Source organism: Scardinius erythrophthalmus, assembly GCF_964197995.2.
Source record: "Scardinius erythrophthalmus genome assembly, chromosome: 17".
Taxonomy (NCBI): Eukaryota; Metazoa; Chordata; class Actinopteri; order Cypriniformes; family Leuciscidae; genus Scardinius; species Scardinius erythrophthalmus.
This window is the reverse complement of record NC_138237.1, coordinates 22,423,579-22,445,298: the sequence shown is the minus strand read 5'-3', so window position 1 is coordinate 22,445,298 and position 21,720 is coordinate 22,423,579. Positions and strand designations below refer to the sequence as shown.

The 21,720-nt window shown below is 36.8% G+C and overlaps 2 protein-coding genes across 2 annotated transcripts; one reads left to right on the top strand and one right to left on the bottom strand.

Moving 5' to 3' along the window:
* The first annotated feature begins 3 nt into the window (after positions 1-3).
* On the top strand, positions 4-1,356 carry nhp2 (NHP2 ribonucleoprotein homolog (yeast)). Its single transcript, XM_081390821.1, has 4 exons — positions 4-298; positions 451-520; positions 624-729; positions 820-1,356. Exons 1-4 carry the CDS (start codon positions 148-150, stop codon positions 943-945), a joined length of 453 nt encoding a protein of 150 aa, XP_081246947.1. The 5' UTR covers positions 4-147; the 3' UTR covers positions 946-1,356.
* Positions 1,357-18,581: 17,225 nt separating this feature from the next.
* foxi3a (forkhead box I3a) lies at positions 18,582-20,351 on the bottom strand. The gene is made up of 2 exons (XM_081390557.1): positions 19,693-20,351; positions 18,582-19,566 (listed from the first exon to the last, which is right to left on the bottom strand). Exons 1-2 carry the CDS (start codon positions 20,297-20,299, stop codon positions 19,046-19,048), a joined length of 1,128 nt encoding a protein of 375 aa, XP_081246683.1. The 5' UTR covers positions 20,300-20,351; the 3' UTR covers positions 18,582-19,045.
* Between the last annotated feature and the right edge of the window lie 1,369 nt (positions 20,352-21,720).

The following is a 21,720-nucleotide window of genomic DNA, read 5'->3' as shown; positions in this document are numbered from 1 at the left end:
TGTGCACTAGGTGTCAGTGTTTCTAAACAGAACTAACAACAGTATATTCCGCTGAAACACCGGAAATACGTCCAGAGTCACCGCACGTGTGTTTGTCCTGCTACACAAAATTGATCTCTTAGTAATAACTTTCCCATATTTCGAAAAATGACAAAGGTAAAGAAGGAGAAAACCGTCGAGGAGGAGACCGGGGGAACAGAAAAATCATACCAAGAACTAATAGCTAATATAAACCCCATCGCAAACCCGCTTGCATCGCGTAAACTAAGCAAAAAGCTCTACAAATGCGTCAAGAAAGGTATTTTTTTCCACACGATAATCGTTAACTATAATTCCTTTAAATCTGAATAAAAGTATACTAAACATGTTTGTATAGTTTTATTGTTTAAGAGACCGGCACGTGGTTCCAGTCAGTTATTCATTATAAATGTTATTCGTTGTTTTTCACAGCTGCTAAAGTCAAACAGATTCGACGAGGAGTGAAAGAGGTACAGAAGTTTATCAACAAAGGGGAGACTGGGTAAGATGCGGCTCATTGTCCTCATGTTTTAGTATAATGGTCACTTGTTGAGGAGTCCACGTGTTTGTGTATTTTTTCAACACTATTTTCTGTCATCTTTTAGTATTGTGATATTTGCTGGAGACACTCTTCCCATCGAGGTGTATTGCCACTTACCAATCATGTGTGAAGACAGAAACCTGGCTTATGCTTATGTTCCATCTAAAGTTGTAAGTTCAGGAGTGTATTATGTTTGCCTCTCCAAATCAAATTTAATGTACAGTTACAATACTCATGAGTTTGTATTCCTCTTTCTGCAGGATTTGGGCTCGTCAGCTGGATCCAAAAGGCCAACCTGTGTTATCATGGTCAAACCGCATGATGATTATAAAGAAGCCTATGATGAGTGTCTGGAGGAAGTCACATCTCTGCCTAAACCAATCTGAGGACATGTCTATTCAATCATTCTATTAAAAATGAAAATAAAAAAACAATTTGGGATGGTTGTTTTGGGTGATTTTGCATGGTGTTAGTGTTCACCAGTGCGTCTGAAACCCAGTTCTGGATAGTTTTCTTCTTTGTGGACTTCATTTGTGGAAAGGAGCAAAAATGTATAATACAGTTAATACAATGTTGTTTAAAGGAAGCTTCGGTTCATGTCATCTGACAGTGGATGGAGCTTAATATTCAGCCTGTTGTTTTACTCAATGTTTTACTGTTGATCTTTATAATGCATTCTGTATTGACTGGATTTTGTTTTTTAAGTTTTTCAGAACTGCTTGATTGATTTGATTTTGGGGCAGTGGACCTCAGAGAGCTCCAAGAGATGTCGAAATAAACTTTTTTTTGGTACAGTTTTTCTCATGTTTCTTTGGATAAGTACTAATTTAACATTTATACTTTTGCATTGTAACATGATGGTGTTTTTAAAATACAATGTTCCCCAAATTTTTAATATTAAATTAATGTACTTGAGTATGTTTTTAATACAATACAAATTTACTTTAATGCATTTTTAATACATTTAATAGTATGTCTTTTTCACCTTGGTAACTTGGAAGAATCATCGATATGAAATCATAAAATGCCATTCATATGCATTCTGGTTGAATACATCTGATTTATCAGCCTTATGTTGTTCCCACCTATACACGCATTCACTTAAATAATCATAAACTTGTTTGGTTGATATCACAATGAAACATTGTCCAAAATTTTATCCAAATTTGCATATTTTTAAATACAGAAAGTCTGCTATGTAATAGTGCCTTTTTTCCAAACAGTAGATGACATGGTGCTGATGCATATTTCATATATCATTCTGTATAATATTAGCAAAAAGGTATATCTTACAAATGTAACATACACTTGAGTGAGGAATTACAAAGATTTGCAGGAAGAGAAATATTTAAAGACTTAGAAACAAATCATGCTACACTTGATGCGTTCAAAAGTTAATTGAATTTAATTATTTTGGACAATGTATATTGTATTATTCATATTATGTCTACTCTGTTTTGTAGAGGCATTGCTTTCCCCTTAAGAACTAGAATAAACTCCCCAACAAGTACATAAAGTATGTTTAATGGACAGGCAGTTTGAGAAACCAATGTATAAAGAAGTCTGTAACACAGAACCTGATTTCACAACATGTACACAAAGTACAACATGTTCCTGGATCAACATCTTTGTTGATGTGTTGCTCCAGGATCAACAAAGATGTTGATCGGGGAACATGTAGGCTACTTGATGAAATCAGGTTCTGTGTTACGGATGACTTCTTTCCAATCAACTAATCAGATTTGAGGAACTTTTTTGAGGAAAGTTTCAAGCTGACAAACCAGGGTTGAGTGCTTCTACATCAGTGTTATTCATCATTTTCCTCTGATTTTAGGGATAACTTATGGGTAGGGTTAGGTTTATGGACACGGTAAGGGTTCAATTTTCGGTCAGGAATGTTTTTACAGGATCAACAGTAACGCTACAGTAAAATCAGCACATGCCGTACGCAACAGTGGTTCTGGCAACGGCCATGTGCATATCCACATGGTGGCAGTATTGGCCTTCCAGAAACTCCTTCCGTTCCGTTAGAGAGGTTACGCCATCAAGCCTGTACACACTTACACTGCTCACTGAAGTTCATTGTACAGGATATATGCTGTATTTTGTATCAAAACTTGAAAAATGTCACTCATCATTCTCATATATTTACTTAAAGCTCATGACTGAAACAGAATATGGCCATAAGTAGAGTAGGGCCTCTTTGTTTGGTGAGGCAACACAGTGTCTGTTAGGTGTTGAAACTGATAAACAGACTTCACTGTGGATCTCTTTCATTACACTAGGCCCAGATTCCTGGTGCTTGTTTAGTCTGTGTTGACATCTTAAATATTTAATACCGAAATGCTATTACTCCCATGGTGTTTGTTGTTTTTTTGGCACATTTTACTCCCAAATCATGTATATAAGCACAAGAGAGGGGTTTCACTCCATCCATTTGCCAAAACCAGAGAACAGGGCGGCTGACGCTTAAGACTGCAGGCATTTAAAGGCAGCAAGCATGGAAGACATGGATAATACAATTTCTTTTGCTTCACATTTCATCACTATATTGGATTACACAAGATTTTCTTGTCTCTTGAGGGACCAAGACCACAGTTAGTCCACCAGATCTGAGGAGGTAGCCTACTATACATGGAAGAACAACAATGAAAAACAATACTGACATTTTTCTGACACAGTCTATATGGGAAATGCAAAGGAATTCTGTTTGGATGTTTGGTCTTTTGATGCCCCATTGGTGAGCTCATTATAATACATTTGTGAAACCGGACACAGGCATTGGCTAATGCAGTGGTATTGGCTAACTAACCCCAGCACTGCACAGTTAAGACAGAGATGGTCGTGGGAGGTATGAGAGTCCGTAGCTCTACCATTGGAAAAAGCGTAATGGCTAACTTGGATCATGTGTGCCTTCATAACCAATCACATTACAGTCTTGACGTCACTGAATTTCCTTCAGAGTTGTACGATCACTGTTTGCGAATAGGCTACCATAGAAGGGCGAATAGCAAACAACATTTTTGCACCCTTGAAGGGCACTTCGGGAAGGGGACGTTATTTGTAGGAGCGTTCCAAACGAAAGTGAACAACTGAATCCCTTCACGAAGGGCCCTTCCACAAGTTTCTATGGCATCACTGTCGAAGAGTAAGCAGCTGGTGAAGTGGATTTACTTATTGTAGAGCATTGTAATGTTTGAAGCGGATGTCATAAATGTCAGTACACCGGGAAGATTTTAAAACGAGCGGTTCATTAATAAATCTGTAAGATCTTACCTTCATGCTGTGGAAATACAAAATGGATGACAGAATACAAAGAGCGGAGCACTCAAAATGGGCGGGGCTCAAGGTGTTTTGTTTTGTTGTGATATAAATCATCCATTTATCACCCACATCATTACCATGATATATATCACCCATGTCATGCATTTCAAATTAAGTTTATAAGATACGTTTTTAATGATTTATGTTTAATGCTTAACTTCAAAAGTTAAGAGCAGATCGGGAACACAAACACATAAAGCATATATATTTGTTATCATTTTTATATATTAGTGTATAATAATAAAATATTCCTGTTGTCGCTGCCTAGCTTTGTAGTGGTACCAATCTATGTGAAGCTAGAGGAAATTATGTGGTCTTTCATTGCTAAAGTGCGTTCCAAACAGCTTTGTTATGACAGACAAGTGTCCTGCTCCCTCCAAAGTCCCCACTTCAAGGGCTCTTCCCTTCGGAATGATTGGGGCATAGGGACTTCACTTCTGATTGGAATTGCCTGAAATGAATGAGAAGTGGCATAAACTGAATCCATACCCGTCGCGCAATTGTCAGTGACTTCTCGTAAACTCTAAAAATAGATCAATCCAAAACGAATGTTTAAGAGCAAACATGTTGAAGATTAGCTGATAGGCCGTGGATTCATTAAATGATAAGCCGTTTTCCCACAAAAGCAGTTTATTCAGTGTTGTGAAGACTCTCCTCTATTGACATCCTTAAAAACAGCCTCTGGTCTCCTTCACTGCTTACCACAACATTAGCAGGTGTTATGCTTTCTTTTTTTCTTCTTTTTTTTTTTCTTTTTTTTGCCAACCTTGCAGGCTTGCCTTCAAGTGGCTATGGTTAAGATGTCTTATAATCAAACACACCTGATTCAGCTCATCGGATCAATTGTAAAGACTCAAGATCTCAGTCAGATTAGAGAGATATCAAAAAAGTAGGCCTACTCCAGGACAAGGGTTGGGAACCACTGGGCTAATAAACTGCATGAAAAGCTGGGTGGAACAGAAACTGTGCATTAATGTGACAAGGGCGTTCAAATGTCCTTCCTGTAAACCACATTCCAGGCCACGTGTTCGTCTATTTACTCCCAACAGCGGGATGGGGTCTGACGTGAGTCACCTGTGTCCAGGGGCATGGTGACATAGCCAATGCCATGAGTTTACCAAACAAGCCTTAAAGTTCAGCCATGTTTTAGTGTACACACTTCAAAGTGTGGTCGATGAGTAATATGGGCGATGGAGGACCAACAAACTGAAGGAATGGAAAAAAACAAGTTATTATTACTAGTTATTATAATGAATTATTTTAGTCATAGATATGGGATATTGTTTGCCTGCGTTGTACCATCACTAGTTAGGTGTCCTTGCTAAGGTAAGCATCACTATTGCTGTTTGAACAAGCAATAATAAAATTTAGCACAAAACAACTCATTTACTCAATTCCTCAAAATCTGCGAGTTGCTGAGAGTATTTACATCATGGTTGACAATAAAATAAAATAATACAAAAAAACGTACAAAAATAAGCACCCTACTGAACACACACAAACACACACGCACACACAAAGTAAAAAACAAAACAAAGCAATAAAAAGAAAAAAATATAAAAAAAGTTTGAAATAGCTGATTTGAATTTGTCTCCATTAGCACGCTTTTAAAAAAGGATTGTAGACACTTTTCAGCTGGTCAGGCTAGGAGACCAGGATAAAAATACAGTTTGTGCCAAACCTGTATGAGTTTCTTTTTTCTGCTGAGCACAAAAGAAGATATTTTGAAGATTGTTGGTAACAAGACAGTTGTACCCCATTGACTTCCATAGTATTTTTTTTCCTAATATGGAAAGTCAATGGCTACCGTCAACTCGTTACCAACATTCTTCAAAATATAAGAGGTTCAACCAGGCGCTCAGGTAAAGTTATAAAGTCCGTAATGGGTGCTCTTGGGGTAGGGAAAAAAAATCCAAAGAAACGAAAAACAAGTGTCTTTGCCCTGAAGAAGACCACTTGTTGGTCGAAACATGTTGGCTCGTGTTTTGTTTTTTAAAATGACTTAAGCCACGCTAAATAAAGGCTTTTTAACTTTATCCTTCTCCTCATTGAAAATTTGATTTGGGACCTGGGACCTGTTTTTCATTTCTTTGGATTCTTCAAAATATCTTCTTTTGTGTTTTGTGTTAAAAATAAACTCATACAGGTTTGGGACAACTTGAGGGTTGTTTTCATTTTCATTTTGGGGGAAACTATCCCTTTAAACCATGTAGCAACCACCCTGTAGCATGTAGCATGTGCTTGCAACTACCCACAACACACTAGCATTGTAGTAGTACAACTTGCGTTTTGGTTACTTTGACACTTTCCTCAATGTCTAGCTATTACTCTCCATAGAAAAAAAGCACTTTCATTGTAAGACAGCAATTGGAGGATGGAGAAAACCAATCTACAGTTGGTTTTCTTCCACACACTTGTCTATCATTTCGTGTTTTTCTTTATCTCCCACTCATATCTTCACACTTTTTCTTTTTCCCCCCCTAACCATTTCTCTGTTGACATGTTTAACGTACCAAGTTGGCTGTTTGAGGTGGATATGCAGGAGGATGCAGGTTCTGGCTCATCTACTTTTCTCAGTATCTTAGCCGAAATGTCTTTTCCAGGGCTTGGCACTGTCCTTGCACATGTTTAGGGTATCAACAATGCACCTGCCGCCTGCCGTCCCCTCTGGAACAGCAGCACGCGCCACCTTGACACCCCCTCACCTCTCACCCATTGACCCTACTTTACCCTGCCAGCTATACCGGTTCATGTCTTACATCGTTCCTATAATGTTCTTGTGTGGTCCATCATCTCCTTCCCCTCTCTCTAAAGAATGGGACAGTTTCTATTCCAGACAGGTGCTGCTGGTGATAAAGCAGGTGTAGCAGGAGATTTACTGATTTCACCGTATTCTGTTGAGCAATAATTCTGAGCCTGGGGCATGAGGTAAACCCTCGAAACGCTTGCACCCGCTGACTCTTTCCGAGAGTAATACCCCTGTCAGCACCTCAGAAAGGAGGAGAACCGTCATATATGTTGCTGCCTTGCCTATCCCATGGCAGTGAGAAAGAAATTACATTGCCAGTTCCAGTTGTTTAATAGGCCTATTCAGTTTCCAAATTACAATTTGTGTAGGCCCACACTACTATTCAAAATGTTGGGGTTGCTAAGACTTTTTTATGTTATTGAAATAAGTCTCTAATGCTCATCAAGGCTGCATGTATTTGTTCAAAATATATTTCTACAATAATATATTTAAAAATGTATGTAATTTATTCCTGTGTTGGCAAAGCTGACTTTTCATAGGGAATATTCCAGAAATCATTCTAATATACTGATTTGGTGCTCAGGAAACATTTTTTATTATTATCAAAGTTGAAAACAGTGTTAGTATTCCACAATATTTTTGTAGAAATCATGTCTCTACTGTCACTTTTGATCAATTTAATGCATCCTTGCTGAATATATGTATTAATTTCTTTGAAAAAAAGATCTTACTGACCCCAAACTTTTGAATGGTATAGCCTACATTTTAATATATTCGCCTATTATATTATATTATATTATATTATATTATATTATATTATATTATTTTATATTATATTATATTATATTATATTATATTATATTATATTATATTATATTATATGTAAGGGATAATGTAGAGCGAGGTAAGATCAGGACCCCGACGCAAAGCTTGTAAGATTATATTGCTTCCGCTAACACCGCGACGACGCGACACGCGATAAAAGGCATCTTTTCCATGTTAATCAGAGTTTTTGTCCTAACCAGCCGCGACGGCGACACGCGACGATTCTATTTTAGAAACGGTTTCTGTTTTTCTGCGATGTCGCGCTGGAACAACAAACACAAAGTGTGGCAATGATAATCTCAGATACTGTTTATCTGCTTTATTTAATGTTAAAAGCGTGTAATGTGACTTTGAATATCATTTAGTGCTCCAGCTTTGTAGCTGTAAAAGCAACAATGGATAATTCACCTCAGATCTTGAAATTAAACAAATGGGAACAAGAACGTTCAAACTGTGAACAAACTGTGTTCTTTGACAAAGATTGTTTTAGTAACTCAGCCTATGTATTTTTAATAATGTTTAAGTGGTGTAATATTTGTGAATTTGATTATGTAACTACTTATCCATTTTCTCACGAGACGAGTGCCGTCAAGATTTTTCTCTGGTGCTGTACACTCGCCGTGAGACTCCGCCCACACGCTGTTCTGATTGGCTCTGGGTTTTGATTGATTTTGACGCATCTCGCAGTCGCGTCATGTCTAGTGTGGACAGACAGTAGACAGATCAGACACATTATTTGTCGCTGGAATCTTATCGCGTCGTGTCTGGTCAGGACACGAGGTAAAGAAAATAGTCCGTTTCTGTCTCTACGGTTTGAATCCTGCGTCCATAGCAACGCTCTGTTTTTCATGGCAACGGTGTGTTATACTTTGCAGATAACAGACCGCTGCGAAGTATAACACACAGTTGCCATGAAAAACAGACCGTTGCTATGGACGCAGGATTCTAACCGTAGAGACGTAACGGACTATTTTCTTTAGCGGAAGCTTAATCGTTTTTAAATCAATAAACTCCTTTTTAAATCAATATTTTGTGTCAAATTATTGATTTATTTGGTGGGTAGCCATGTAATAAGCGGGATAATGTAGAGCGAGGCGGTTGTTATAGCGAATACAACCCCTTCAGGCTGATTCAATACCCCGACGCAAACCCGATCAGCCTGTCAGGGTTGTATTCGCTATAACAACCAGAGTAAATGCTCTACATAAATGCTTCGCTTCATTATCCCTTACGTAACAGACCGCATTCTACATTAGAATTCAACCAAGCCATGCAATAATATATTAGTGCATGAAAAACAGAGCGTTGCTATGGACGCAGGAACCGAGACGGAACAGACTATTTTTTATCTCTACATTATCCCGCTTATTACATTGCTACCTACCAAATAATATATATTTGCACCCTCAGATTCCAGATTTTCAAATAGTCGTATCTTGGACAAATATTGTCCTATCCTAACAAACCATACATCAATGGAAAGCTTATTTATTCAGATGTATAAATCTCAATTTAAAAAAATTGACCCATGTGACTGGTTTTGTGGTCCAGGGTCACATATGTAAATAATTATTTATATATTAAATATATAAATAAAATCATCATATGTGTTTAGGTTCTGATTTAGGTTCTGATATATATATATATATATATATATATATATATATATATATATATATATATATATATATATATATATATATATATATATATATATATATGTATGTATACAGTGCTATGCATAAGTTTAGACACCCATGCTAAAGTTGACTAAAAAGAGGAATAAAAAATCATCTTTTGGAAACTGAACTTAATGCCTTAATTAAAAAAATTAGGAAAAATCCAACCTTTAAGGACACCAATTTTCTTTGTGAATGAATAATGTATCGTAAATAAATAAATGTTCTTCCTTAAAATACAGGGTGCATAAGTTTGGACACCCCTATGTTAAATTCCCATAGAGGCAGGCAGATTTTTATTTTTAAGTATTTTTATTTATTTATTTTTTAGGATACTATGCATCCTGATAAAGTTCCCTTGGCCTTTGGAATTAAAATAGCCCCACATCATCACATAGCCTTCACCATACCTAGAGATTGGCATGGAGTACTTTCCATAAGATCATCTCTCAATGCAAATCATTAGGCTAACTGAAATAAAACCATGCCAATCTCTAGGTATGGTGAAGGCTATGTGATGATGTGGGGCTATTTTAATTCCAGAGGCCAAGGGAACTTTATCAGGATGCATAGTATCCTAAAAAAAAAAAAAAAAAAAAAAATCTGCCTGCCCCTGTTTGAGTAGAAAACTATTAAAGGGTTGTCTGTCAGGCTTAATTGTTCATTGTAAAGGCCAAAATATTTACATGAAAAGAGAAGAGAAAGATATCATATAACAGAAAGATCAGAGGGCATTGAATTATAATGCTTGAGTGGTTCGAAGCGTATCGTTTAGAGCTGGTTTTTATCACAGAGATGTCACGTCAGGGTTAAGATCACAAACTCTTTAAGATGGTCATAAAAAGCAGCAGCTTGACCTCTATTTGCATAACAGTGACATTTTTGTTTGTGTTCCAAAGCTTTGTGTATGTGCGTGTATCAGGTTATTGGGGTGTCAGTGTGCCATCAGGACAGCCATGGGGCGACCGGGGGCCTGTGGGGACATGTTCTCCACCTCTGATAGCTTTGCAGTTCATAAACTCCTGTCAACCCTGTCATCCAATTCACACTTGAGTGCACCATCCACGCCCATCTGGAGATCAGCACTGAAATCTAACGGGTCTAACAAGAGAAAGCCTCCAATGATAAATGAGAAACCGCTATAGTGACAAGCATCTGTCTGACTGATAAAGCATCACTTTGACACGACCAGAAGCTCTCTACATGGTACTGAATGTTCCAAGAGCAATTAAAAACAGTTCAATATCATTCTATTTCAACACCCATTTCTGTTTGTTTGTCATTCTTAGGTCTTAAGAAAAAAAAAAAAAAACGTTCAAGCCTCCCCTCTAATAAACGACTGGGCTTTTATGGAAATAGGCCTACTTCATGCAAAACACAGCTCCTCTCTATTAAATATATAACACGCATTTCAAAGCCATAGAGAGTTTACGGTTTTGGATGTTAGGCGAATGGCACGCGGCCAGATGTGTGCCAGTGAACGACAGATGCGTAGAGAAGGTGATGCTCTGATTTATCTGTAGCCACAGGCTTTAACAGAAGACAGTCCTCCATTATTTACAGTGTTAATGCATGTCTGGGATCAAGTGTAGCTGTATAACTCCAAGTTCTGACAATCGTTCTTGTATACTTTATGACTTGACGAATTAAAATATGGAAATGAGTAGCTGCACAAAGACCAACGTTTTTGCATGTCCACCTGCACAGACTTGTAAAGATCCCGGTAAGGAATCGTTTGGACTAGTATTTGGAAAACTAAGAGTCTCGTTTATGTTTCTCCGGCCTTCCCCACCCAATATCCCAGTGTCATATTTCATAGACAGTTAGGAGATCTGAATTGTAATCCTTATGGAGATGATAAGAAACTTTTTTTCGTGCTTGATTTTTGTGATTACGGTGCACTGGGGGTGAACATTTATTGATATTATACCGAGACAGATCTGTTGACACACAGTAAACCTAATCCTCTGGCCAGACGATGACACGCCAGGATTCATGAAGACTGTCGCCGAAAGTGTTTTTTTTACCCAGTCTCTCTCAGGTGTCCTGAGGGAAACCCGTGGGACTGGTGCTGTCTATAGGGGTAGAGAGCTGGGTTATAGGGGTCCGACAAGCAATCAACGAAAATGAGGCATGCTGGGGCAGGACATGCTCCACACTCAGAGCTTTCTTCATATCTAATGTTATCTAGGACTGATGTTCAATTCAGCGCCTTACACAATCATCTGCTTTAAGAATAAGCGCTTTTTATAGTTTCGCTTACACAGTTCCTTCCTCGAAGGAACCACAGCTTTAGAAAGAGAGCTTTCGTTTTATTTCAACGATGGCTTGTTCCTTGTTTTATAAACTTATATGATGCTAAATGTTTTTTTTTTTTTTTACAATCAGCAAATAGTGTAAAAAATATAGAACACTGGACAAAATTATAAACGCAACACTTTTGTTTTTGCCCCCATTTTTCATGAGCTGAGCTCAAAGATCTAAGACTTTTTCTATGTACACAAAAGGCCTATTTCTCTCAAATATTGTTCACAAATTTGTCGAAATCTGTGTTAGTGAGCACTTCTCCTTTGCCGAGATCTTTGAGTTCAGCTCATGAAAAATGGGGGCAAAAACAAAAGTGTTGCGTTTATAATTTTGTTCAGTGTATATTATAGCCTATATATATATACAGATGTACTGCTTAGGCTTTACTTTTTTTGGTTTATTTTTGTGTTGTAGCATTGGTATTTTATTATTTGTATTAGCTTTTGCTATAATATGTTTTTGATGAAAAGATGAAAATTAGTGTAACATGATAAATACAAACAAACAAACAAACAAACAAACAAATAAGTGTTAACAACATAGAATTTGTTTTATTACATATCTGCTCTGCAAAAAAAAAAAAAAAAAATATATATATATATATATATATATAATGATGACTTAATTTGTACCATAATTCTACTTATGAAATTATGAAAAACAAATTTATAAATATTTACATTTTTTACTCATTTTAGTTAATTATTGAGTTTATTTTTCTTTATTGATTCATTTATTTTTGTATTGTGCTCATTTTTATTTGCACACTTTAAAATAATATGTTGGTGCCATGAGAAATCTTGCTTTTAAAATGTTGAATTTACATCCACCATTCCCCATTCCTGATTTCATTCTAGCACCAATTTTCCCTTCATATTTACATACAAATTGCCACTGTAATTATTGTAAAACAGAATCTGGAGCACAAGCAATCTCAGACAAAGATTATATCTGTGAGAACTTCTATTCACTTGTCCTTAGGCAACACATGCATTGGATTGCTATGACACGTGAAAACCGCCGTGGTGAAAGTAACAGTTTTGCACAGACATGTGCTGTAACTGAATCTTGAAGTGTGCTCATCAATAAACATGACGTTTACCAAGAATTACTGCAGGTTTCTGCTATTTTGCTGAGAATAAGGAACGACAAGCTGCCTGATGGATGTGGCAGAAACCATTTCAGATAATGAGCAATAGAAACCAGTTAAGCTCTCTGAATACAGTTCAATCACAAATACTCAAAACACACGACTTTGACATACTCAATGACGTAATGCCAAGAATTGAAATCCTAATTATTTATTGTTCTTACATTTAGAGTGATTATTAATTCTAATTATTTTATTTTATTATATTTTATCTTTTAAAGTTGAAAAGAGGTCAGTATGATTTTTTGAAAGACATTAATACTTTTATTTAACACTGATTAAAAGTCATTAAAACATTAAATTGATCAAAAGTAACTGTAAAGATATGGTTAGATTTCTGTTTCAAATAAACATTCTTTTGAGTTTCCTGTTTATCAAAGAATTATTAAAAAAAGAAAATCTACCAGAGTTTCCACAAAAATATTAAGCAGCACACATGTTTTAAAAAGTGATAAAAATGATTATTTGCGAACCAAATCAGCATATTAGAATGAATTCTGAGAAATGAGGCTGAAAATTCAGCTTTGTGTCACAGGAATAAATTAGGCCTACATTAAAACAGAAAACAGTTATTTTTAATTGTAAAAAAAAAAGAAAAAAATCATTATTTATTTGATTCATGTAGCATTGTTTGTACCACGTATTTAAATGCAAATGTATATTTAATGTATGCCCATTAATATCTTTAGTGTAATTTGAATTGAATTAATTTGTTGACTGAATAAACACTTCAACCCCCTATGTTTCAGTGATTTTTAATTTCTAAATAAAGGCCTAAATAATTGAACTCCACGTCTATAATCACAACGTAATTGGTTTTAAAATGAATATCTACTATTTACTGTGCATCTTTGCATCATTTATTTCGATAACGAAGAACTGTAAAAAATTATATGTTATGACAACATGTATTTCATGTCATCAAAATAAGTTATAAGATTCAACAAATTTTTGAAAAAGTCAGTTTAATGTAATTTAAGTTGAAATGACTGAAACATCCAAGTTGATTGTACTTAATAATTATAGGCAGCAACTTTTTTTTGTTTTGTTTTCCAGATTCATGCCATATACAGTATATAAAACTCTTGTTGCTTGAATATTTCCTTCATTCGCTCTTCCAGCTGCAGAATGTGTCTTCCACTGACCATGGACATCTGCTCGGATGGAGCAACAGGTTTTCTCCACACTCCTGCACAGCACTTGATGGGGCCGTGGCCGTAGGGCGTTTTTAATCAAGTTGTCTCAATCTATCTCCCCATCGGGCCTTGTGTTTACAAGCAACACTGGCCCATTGATGTGGCATGTGTCAGTAAACAGCAGGCACACTTACAGCGTCGTTGGACAAGAGACATCTCTTTGGATCTCAATAGAGTAGACAGCATTGAAGCTATTGTGTGTGAATGGAGATGAAGGAACGTGTGTATGAAGGCAGGGCGAGGTTTCTAGGGTCTGCAGATGTGTGTGTGAGTGGCACATGCCAGGTTTATCAGTGGATCTGTGATCTTCTGGTGATCACGAGGTCTCTGTTGTCATGCACAGACGCCAAGATCCTAACATTAAGTGGATTTAAATGAGCGGGCCAGCACAATTTCACTAACAGAGAGATTTTTAAAGTTAACTGCAGTCAATAGCATGAACTCTGAATAATTCCATTAAATATGTCAGAATACTAAAACATGCTAAAAATATAAAGTATTAAAGAAATGGCGACAGTAAGTAAACCCCCCATATCCCTCAGCAAATGTAGTGTTGTTTCTGATTAAGCATGCATCAGTGAGATTTTTATTGGTTAATTGATATATAAAACAGTATTTTTACAGTATCACACACATTAAGCCACAGGCAATCTGATCTAGATCAGAAGACAGCAGCTGAGGCACCTGGCTATAAACACATGGCACACTCTCTGTGTTGATAGATTCAATCGATTAGATCAAAGTGACACATCTAAATGTAGAGTCAATTTGTTGTAGGGAGACAGTGAATCTTGTGTTTTGACAATAAACACCTGAGGAATCGAGGGCTGAGGGAGGGACTGGATTTTACAGGGAGAAATGATTGGCATATCTGTATATCAGTGAGTCCTACTGTTGTCATGTGCTGCCGCGGGGCCATAAATCCTGGCCATTTACTCCGGTAAAACAGGCTATTCACTCAAGTTGTAAGCATCATTATGGTTCATTATTAGATTATTGCTTAATACAGTGGGATAGGCCTATACATTTTAAATGTAATTTAAATATACATCAAACTCCTAGTGTTAGAGACATTTGTCTTGCTGTAAATCCATATATATATATATATATATATATATATATATATATATATATATATATATATGAAGACTTCAGATGCAAAAGCCTTTAAGTGCCATCAGAAATTTTCTTCTAGAATGATAATTTTTATCAAGCATGTATGTTTATGTTCAGTTATTTCACTTTAATGGCAATGAAAATTACCTAATAATTGTCATGAAATTGAATTACTGAACCTAAATATACGAGCTTGATAAAAAATTCAGATGGCACTTAGAGGCTTTTGCATATATATATATATATATATATATATATATATATATATATATATATATATATATATCTATCTATCTATCTATCTATCTATCTATCTATCTATATATATATATATATATATATATATATATCTGCTCTGAAAAAAAAAAAAAAAAAAATATATATATATATATAGATATATATATACAGTATATATATATATATTATCAACTTGGATGTTTCAGGAATTTCAACAAATTCCATTAAACTGACTTATAAAAAAGTTGAAAATTGCTTAACTTATTTTGATGAGTCAAAGCAATGTAAAAACATAAGTTGTCATAACTTATTGATCATATACTTCTATATAGTGCAATAAACAGCACTTATGGCATAATGTTGTGACCACAAATTTGAGTCAAATATGGACAACCCCAACTGTTGGTGTAATTTATTTAATTTAATTTTTAAACCCAGTGGTTGTATTTGACCCAAACACGGGTTGAAACAACCCATCGTTTTTGAAGGAAGCAAGACTTCCTTCAAAAAGTCTTTTTTAGAAATAATTAGGCATTTTTATTCAATTAGGCATATCTGTTTAAGAAGGTTTTTATTTATTTATGTGTGTATTTATTTAATATTATACAGATACTAGTAAAAATGCTTTTATTTGGCATTTTTAACATGTGTTTTACATTCAAATGTATTATCAGCATGAGTCAAGTTAATAGGAAAACTAGAAATGTATTTTAACATGAATTTTAGAATGTGTTGCAAATAAAGCAAACTTTCGGTACACACCTCTCTTTTCACATGCTAAAAATGATTTTATACATCTTACATTTCTTCACTGTAAATTCTTCAAACTCTTAAAACGTACTGTGGTCAGCGACTTTTAACCCCGCTGTATTGTGTGGGGGGAGGTAAGAGGAGCTAACAGGTTTAGGGAACGGAAAGGTGAAACCCTGCTGAAACCAGCAATGAACAGCTGACTCATTTTCTCTAATCTAAAGGAATGATCTTCCTATTTTACATCAGTGTTTTATTTTCCACCTTACCAACAAATTCCTGAACCAAATGAGCCAGTGGAAGCAGAGCAAATGTCAGTTTCCCTCTGTTTGGCATGAGGGAGCGGGGATGAAAGACGATTCCCATGACAGTCATTAGTCAGGTAACCTCAGCATTTCTGGGCTTATTTGACTTCTTTTATAACTGAGGTCAGAACACTTATGTAAACTAACTGGTCCAAACTGCTTCAATTCAAATTTGCTTTCTTTTTATCTGCACTGCCAAGTCTTGACACGCAGTAAAAAAGAACCACCAATCAGCGTGTCACATACTCTATACGATCTGTATTCTGCTGTTTAGTGAACGCCAGTCTATAGATTCACTCCCTGAGGGAAGAAACGAGTTGGGTGTACTGCAAGATATAACGTACAATATCCCATATGTCACACACCCTTATCAGTCCCATTCAAATAGGGCCATTCATGATGAAGTCATGCTAAGCTATTGGCAGTATTTAGCTAATTAAAGAGCACTTATGGCATCACACAAATTCATTTCCACTTGTCTCTCCTTTTCTTAAAAAACTGTAATGAAAGTGAATAGAGACAATCTGTAAACGTTTAAATACTCGCTGTCTCAATAGACCTACAGCTAAGACATAATCAAAATGTGTGATGATTCAAGTCTGGAGAAAATGTATTAACCTTTGTTAACTTCGTTGCAATGACAGCATAATGCAAAATGCATAATGCCTAAATAGCTGTACAATTGATGACTTGAACAGTTTTACACCTCAAATTCACAAGTTTTAAGCTTCACATTTCTGCTTTTGAATCATCCCAAAAGGAGTCCCATTTACTTCCATTGTAAGTGCCTCAAAATATGTTCTTTTCGGATATTACCAGATATGTTTGTGAATAAATCAATTCTTTAGAATGTTACATAGTTCGGCTGATTCCAACGAAGATCTTATAGTCTTGTGAGGAATATTGTCTTTCATCTGAGTATCTGTTTGCAACCAAAGATTTTGAGACCCTGAGCCTGAGGAACAAGTTTTGTTTCATATAAAAAATAAAAAAAATGGTGTCCCTATGGCTGTCAAACCAGTCTTTTCCTCTCGATTAGGGTTTGTTGTTTAACGGTTGCTTTAGCTGTATTCCCCCTCACCTTTCTTTTACTTTGGGTCAGTGGCTGTAATGACAGACTAGGTAGTTTTGACAATCACATGTTGGTCTATATAGGCTTGAAGTGTTTGTGCCTTTTCACACATTAGGCATTTGTATATTTATTGTCCCTTTCGCAGTCTTCTCTCTTGCTTGACCTCCTCTTTAGTGTGGATCAGATTTGGACTTAAGTCAGCCAAAAGCGCTGATAATTACGACTTCTTTTCGTGTTTAAGGCGTGTTGTTTAACGGTTCTTTATGTGGGATGGATCACTAACTCTATTGGCAGATAGCAGGTAGATCTAACTTTAACTGAGCCTCATCACATCTTGATAAGCACTGAATGATGAATATGACTGAAATACGGGTGAAAGTTTTGATGCATCGCATCTCTTCCGTTGTATTCAACTTTTTCCCCCTTTCATTTCACGGTTTTAATTTTGCTATTATTGAGCCTTAAAAATGTCTCGTTTATTGCTTCAATCTTTAAGTTATAGTGGAACATTTTCAGTTCAGTTGTTGAGTTTTATTATGTACCCAGCACTTAAAAGGACGGTTCACTTAAAAAACAACCAAACAAAAAAACGGTCACCATTACTCATCATTATGTTAAGCCTATATTTGTTCTGTGAAACATAAAAGATATTTTGAAGAATATTTAATCTGTTTTGTCCATATAATGAAAGTCAACGGGCTCCAAAACAACAACATTGGCTTTCCTTGTATGAAAAGAAAACCACACAAATATTTTTCAAAATATCTTCTTTTGTGTTCAGCCAATGAGAAAGTCTAGATCTGAAGAGACATGAGTGTGGGTAAATGATGATAGGTTTTTAATGTTGTTTTAGTATTCATTTGATTTATTTTGTCATACTTGTATTTATTTTTATTCAATTTGTGTTTTTAGTTTAAGTAAAAAAATCTATGATCAATAAGTTATGACAACAAGTGTTTTTACATTTCTTTAACTCATCAAAATAAGTTAAGCAATTTTCAACTTAAAAAAAAAAAAGATTCAACTCATTTTTTCAAGTCAGTTTGATGTGATGTAAGTTGAAATGACTTAAACATCCAAGTTGATCGTACTTAAAAATTGAATGCAGCAACATTTTTTTACAAGGTTTAGTACTTCAGCTTGCACATTTCATTTTTGTTAGTTGCCAAGGCAAGATGTCTATTTTTCTTAAGTTTAAGATTTTAAAGTTATATTTTTTATTCAGCCTTATTTCAATGAACAGAAACCATTTGTAATAGTTCCAGTTAACAATAACAGCACTGTTATAAATACGATAGCAATAAAGATGGTAGCAATTGTGAATATGCATGTTTATTTTGGCAAGAACAGTATATATTACAATCACAAAATATATAAAGCAAACAATACAAATAGAAAATATTGAACAATGGACAAATTCATATTTATGCTAAAAGTCAGTGCATTTATGCATGTTCCAGCCTTCAATTTTACAGAACTGAAATCTGTTGCAAAAACGAAACAAAACCACAACACAAAAAACGGTACTGGGAGCAGTAGCCCGGGGCGATTACTGTTGTCTTTCAGCTGCAACATGATTTAGATGATGTCAGCACGTGAGTCTGAGAAGAGCGTGTGAGAGCGTTCACACAACTGTCTGATAGAGGGAATCTCCTCCGCGTCCACTCGGACCTGCTGAATCAGGCACTGCGGTGGGAACCTGGCTCACGATGCGGGCCGACCGCTCCCTCAAGTGCCTGTGGCCACAGTTCATACATGATGGTGCTATGACCCGAGCTACACCTCTGTTCCGTCCCGTGGATACAGCAAGTCAGAGGAGCCCAGCACGGGATAGAGCTGGCTGGTGTACTGGTTGAGCATAGTGTCATTATAGCTGTCTGTGAATGGAGCAGGCGAAGTGGAAATGTTGGATGCGACAGGGGGAGGAATGTGGGTTTCCCATTGCGGCACGGTTGCGCTCGATGAGTACGAGCCATACGCCCCATTAGGAGAAGATTTTTGGCTCAAAGGCAATGCCAGAGAAGATGGAAGAAGAGCCTCTCTTGAGCCTGAAGCCACATCACCCATTTGATGGAGGAAGCCTTTGAGACATGGTGTCAGATCTGCGGAGACTGGAGAGTTTCCTCTCTCGGAGGTGTCGCTGGGCTCTTTAGGACTTGATAGAGCGGAGTCCGATCCAGAATAGCCTTTACCCTCCTCTTCGGCCAAGTCGGACTTTCTCTTCCTTTTGCGACGGAAGTTGCCATTATCGAACATCTTCTCACAGTTTGGGTCAAGGGTCCAATAGTTGCCTTTACCTGTTCAACAGAAGCAACTTTATGTTATTTTGGCAGTTGAAACATGAACTAAATTGGAACTAAAACCCAAACAGTAGAACACAAGAAAAATTCTAAACACAAGGAGTAGCTTGAGCATGTTCTAACCTGGATCGTTGTCATCTCTGGGCACTTTCATGAAGCAGTCGTTGAGTGAGAGATTATGCCGGATTGAGTTCTGCCAGCTGGCTTTGCTCTTGTTGTAGAAGGGGAAGTTGTCAGCCACGTACTGGTAGATCTGGCTAAGAGTGAGACGTCGGCTTGGGGCTCCGTGTATTGCCATCGCAATGAGTGCTGAGTAAGAGTATGGAGGCCTCACGAGTTTCATCAGATCTTCTTGGGACGGCAGGGAGAACCAGCTGATGCTGCCGTCCGAGCCTCCGATTCCACCTGCAGACATGTACGACTTCGGCATCCCGTAGTGCTGAGGCCCTCCGCTGTGACAGGGGGCCGGATTGAGCCCAGGTCCGTTGAACCACAGGTAAGGGTTGGAGGTCTGTCCGGCGTATTCTCCGAAATCGTAAGCGGACGGCAGGGTTTGCTGTGGACTAGGCACAGGCTGAGTGCTGTAGAAGTTGTCACCGTACAGGCTGAACTCTTGGGACGCCTGCCCCATGCTGTGGAACTGGGGTGAAAGGGCTTGTGGAACAAATGACGTCATGCTTTCCTCCCTTTTTTCTTCTGTTTGTTGTGTCGTTCTGGGAGAAAATACCATGTACTTTTCTGCTGCCTCTGTCTAACACAGGTGGATTGGTCAGGTGCATCACAACCTGACACCTGTCTCACCTGAACTATTTATACAAGTTTTGTAACACCCTCTCTGCTCTGATTGGCTGTCACGGTCACAGCTCAGCCCTCATTTGTTTGGAGGTGGGGGGGTTGGTTAGATTTATCAGTGAAATATCTTAAGTTTCATGAGTGACTCGGGTGGATTCATTTAAATTCCTGAATTAAAATTACCATGCATAATTCCTAACCTTCATATCATTATGCACAACACAAAACATTTCATATGTCACATACAAGTTGAATTTAGATTAATTGGAACAGTTCTGGATCAGTTACAATTTGCAGTATTCAACTAATCATATTTAACACTATATACAAGTAGATTATTGTGTTTTAATCTGAACCATTAAAGTGAAATGAGGGGAAATAAATTGATAGATAGATAAATAAATAAACAGACAAACAAATCTTACCCAGTGTACTGACAAATTTATCTAACTAATTTTAAGTTGAAACCAATGTGGTTTCTGTGGCATTATAAACATTGTTAGCCTATATTAAAGACACCATCATGCCGTGGGCTTGGTTAATTTGTTTACATTTTTAGATCACTTGAAGGCGCTGTTGGGGGGTTAAAGGTGTCCCCTATTTCATCTTACCCCCGCCCTTTCACTTGAGATAATACGAATTCAATTTGAACCATTTGGGTCTCTTATCATTATTTGGGTCTCATTTACATTCTTAAACAGAGCACGCGCAGCAGAGCGACTCCACTGTCTCGGGGTTGCCTGATCGCGCGCGATTTATTGAAAGTCTACGGTTTATTTTACCATTTGATCCGTCATGCCAGCTATAGTGGCCAGATGATTAAAACCTGTTGTTGAAGCTATATCAAAACCGTAATGAGTGAGTTGGCCTACCTTTTACCTTTAATGTGCACTCATTTAACGTTATTCGGTGATTTTTCGCGGGCGAATTCAGTCATCGGCAGTTTCTCACGAGGAAGAAAAAGTTCCCCACACAGATTCTACTCGTTTTCAAGTTGGTCCCGTGAATTCCCCGAGCTTAACAACAGAAAGCTTGGTTTCAAAGTGACTTCTGTTTCGAGCAGTGCTTCCAACGCTATTGAAAATGGACATAAATTTCGCTAATGTGACCACACCCCATAATTTCCTTCATTTTTTTATTTATTTAAAATCAACCTGGCTGACGAAAGCGTGATAACCGATCACGTCTAAAATATTTACCATTACATTAAATTGCAATAAGTGTATTATAGACTCTCTTTCTTTTTTGGGAGATTGGTAAAGATTGATATTTATTTATTTTATATATTTGTTAATTAGGCCTACACATAATAACACAATGGCAGAGGGGTCAGATAGTGGTTATTTTCTTAGTCCATGC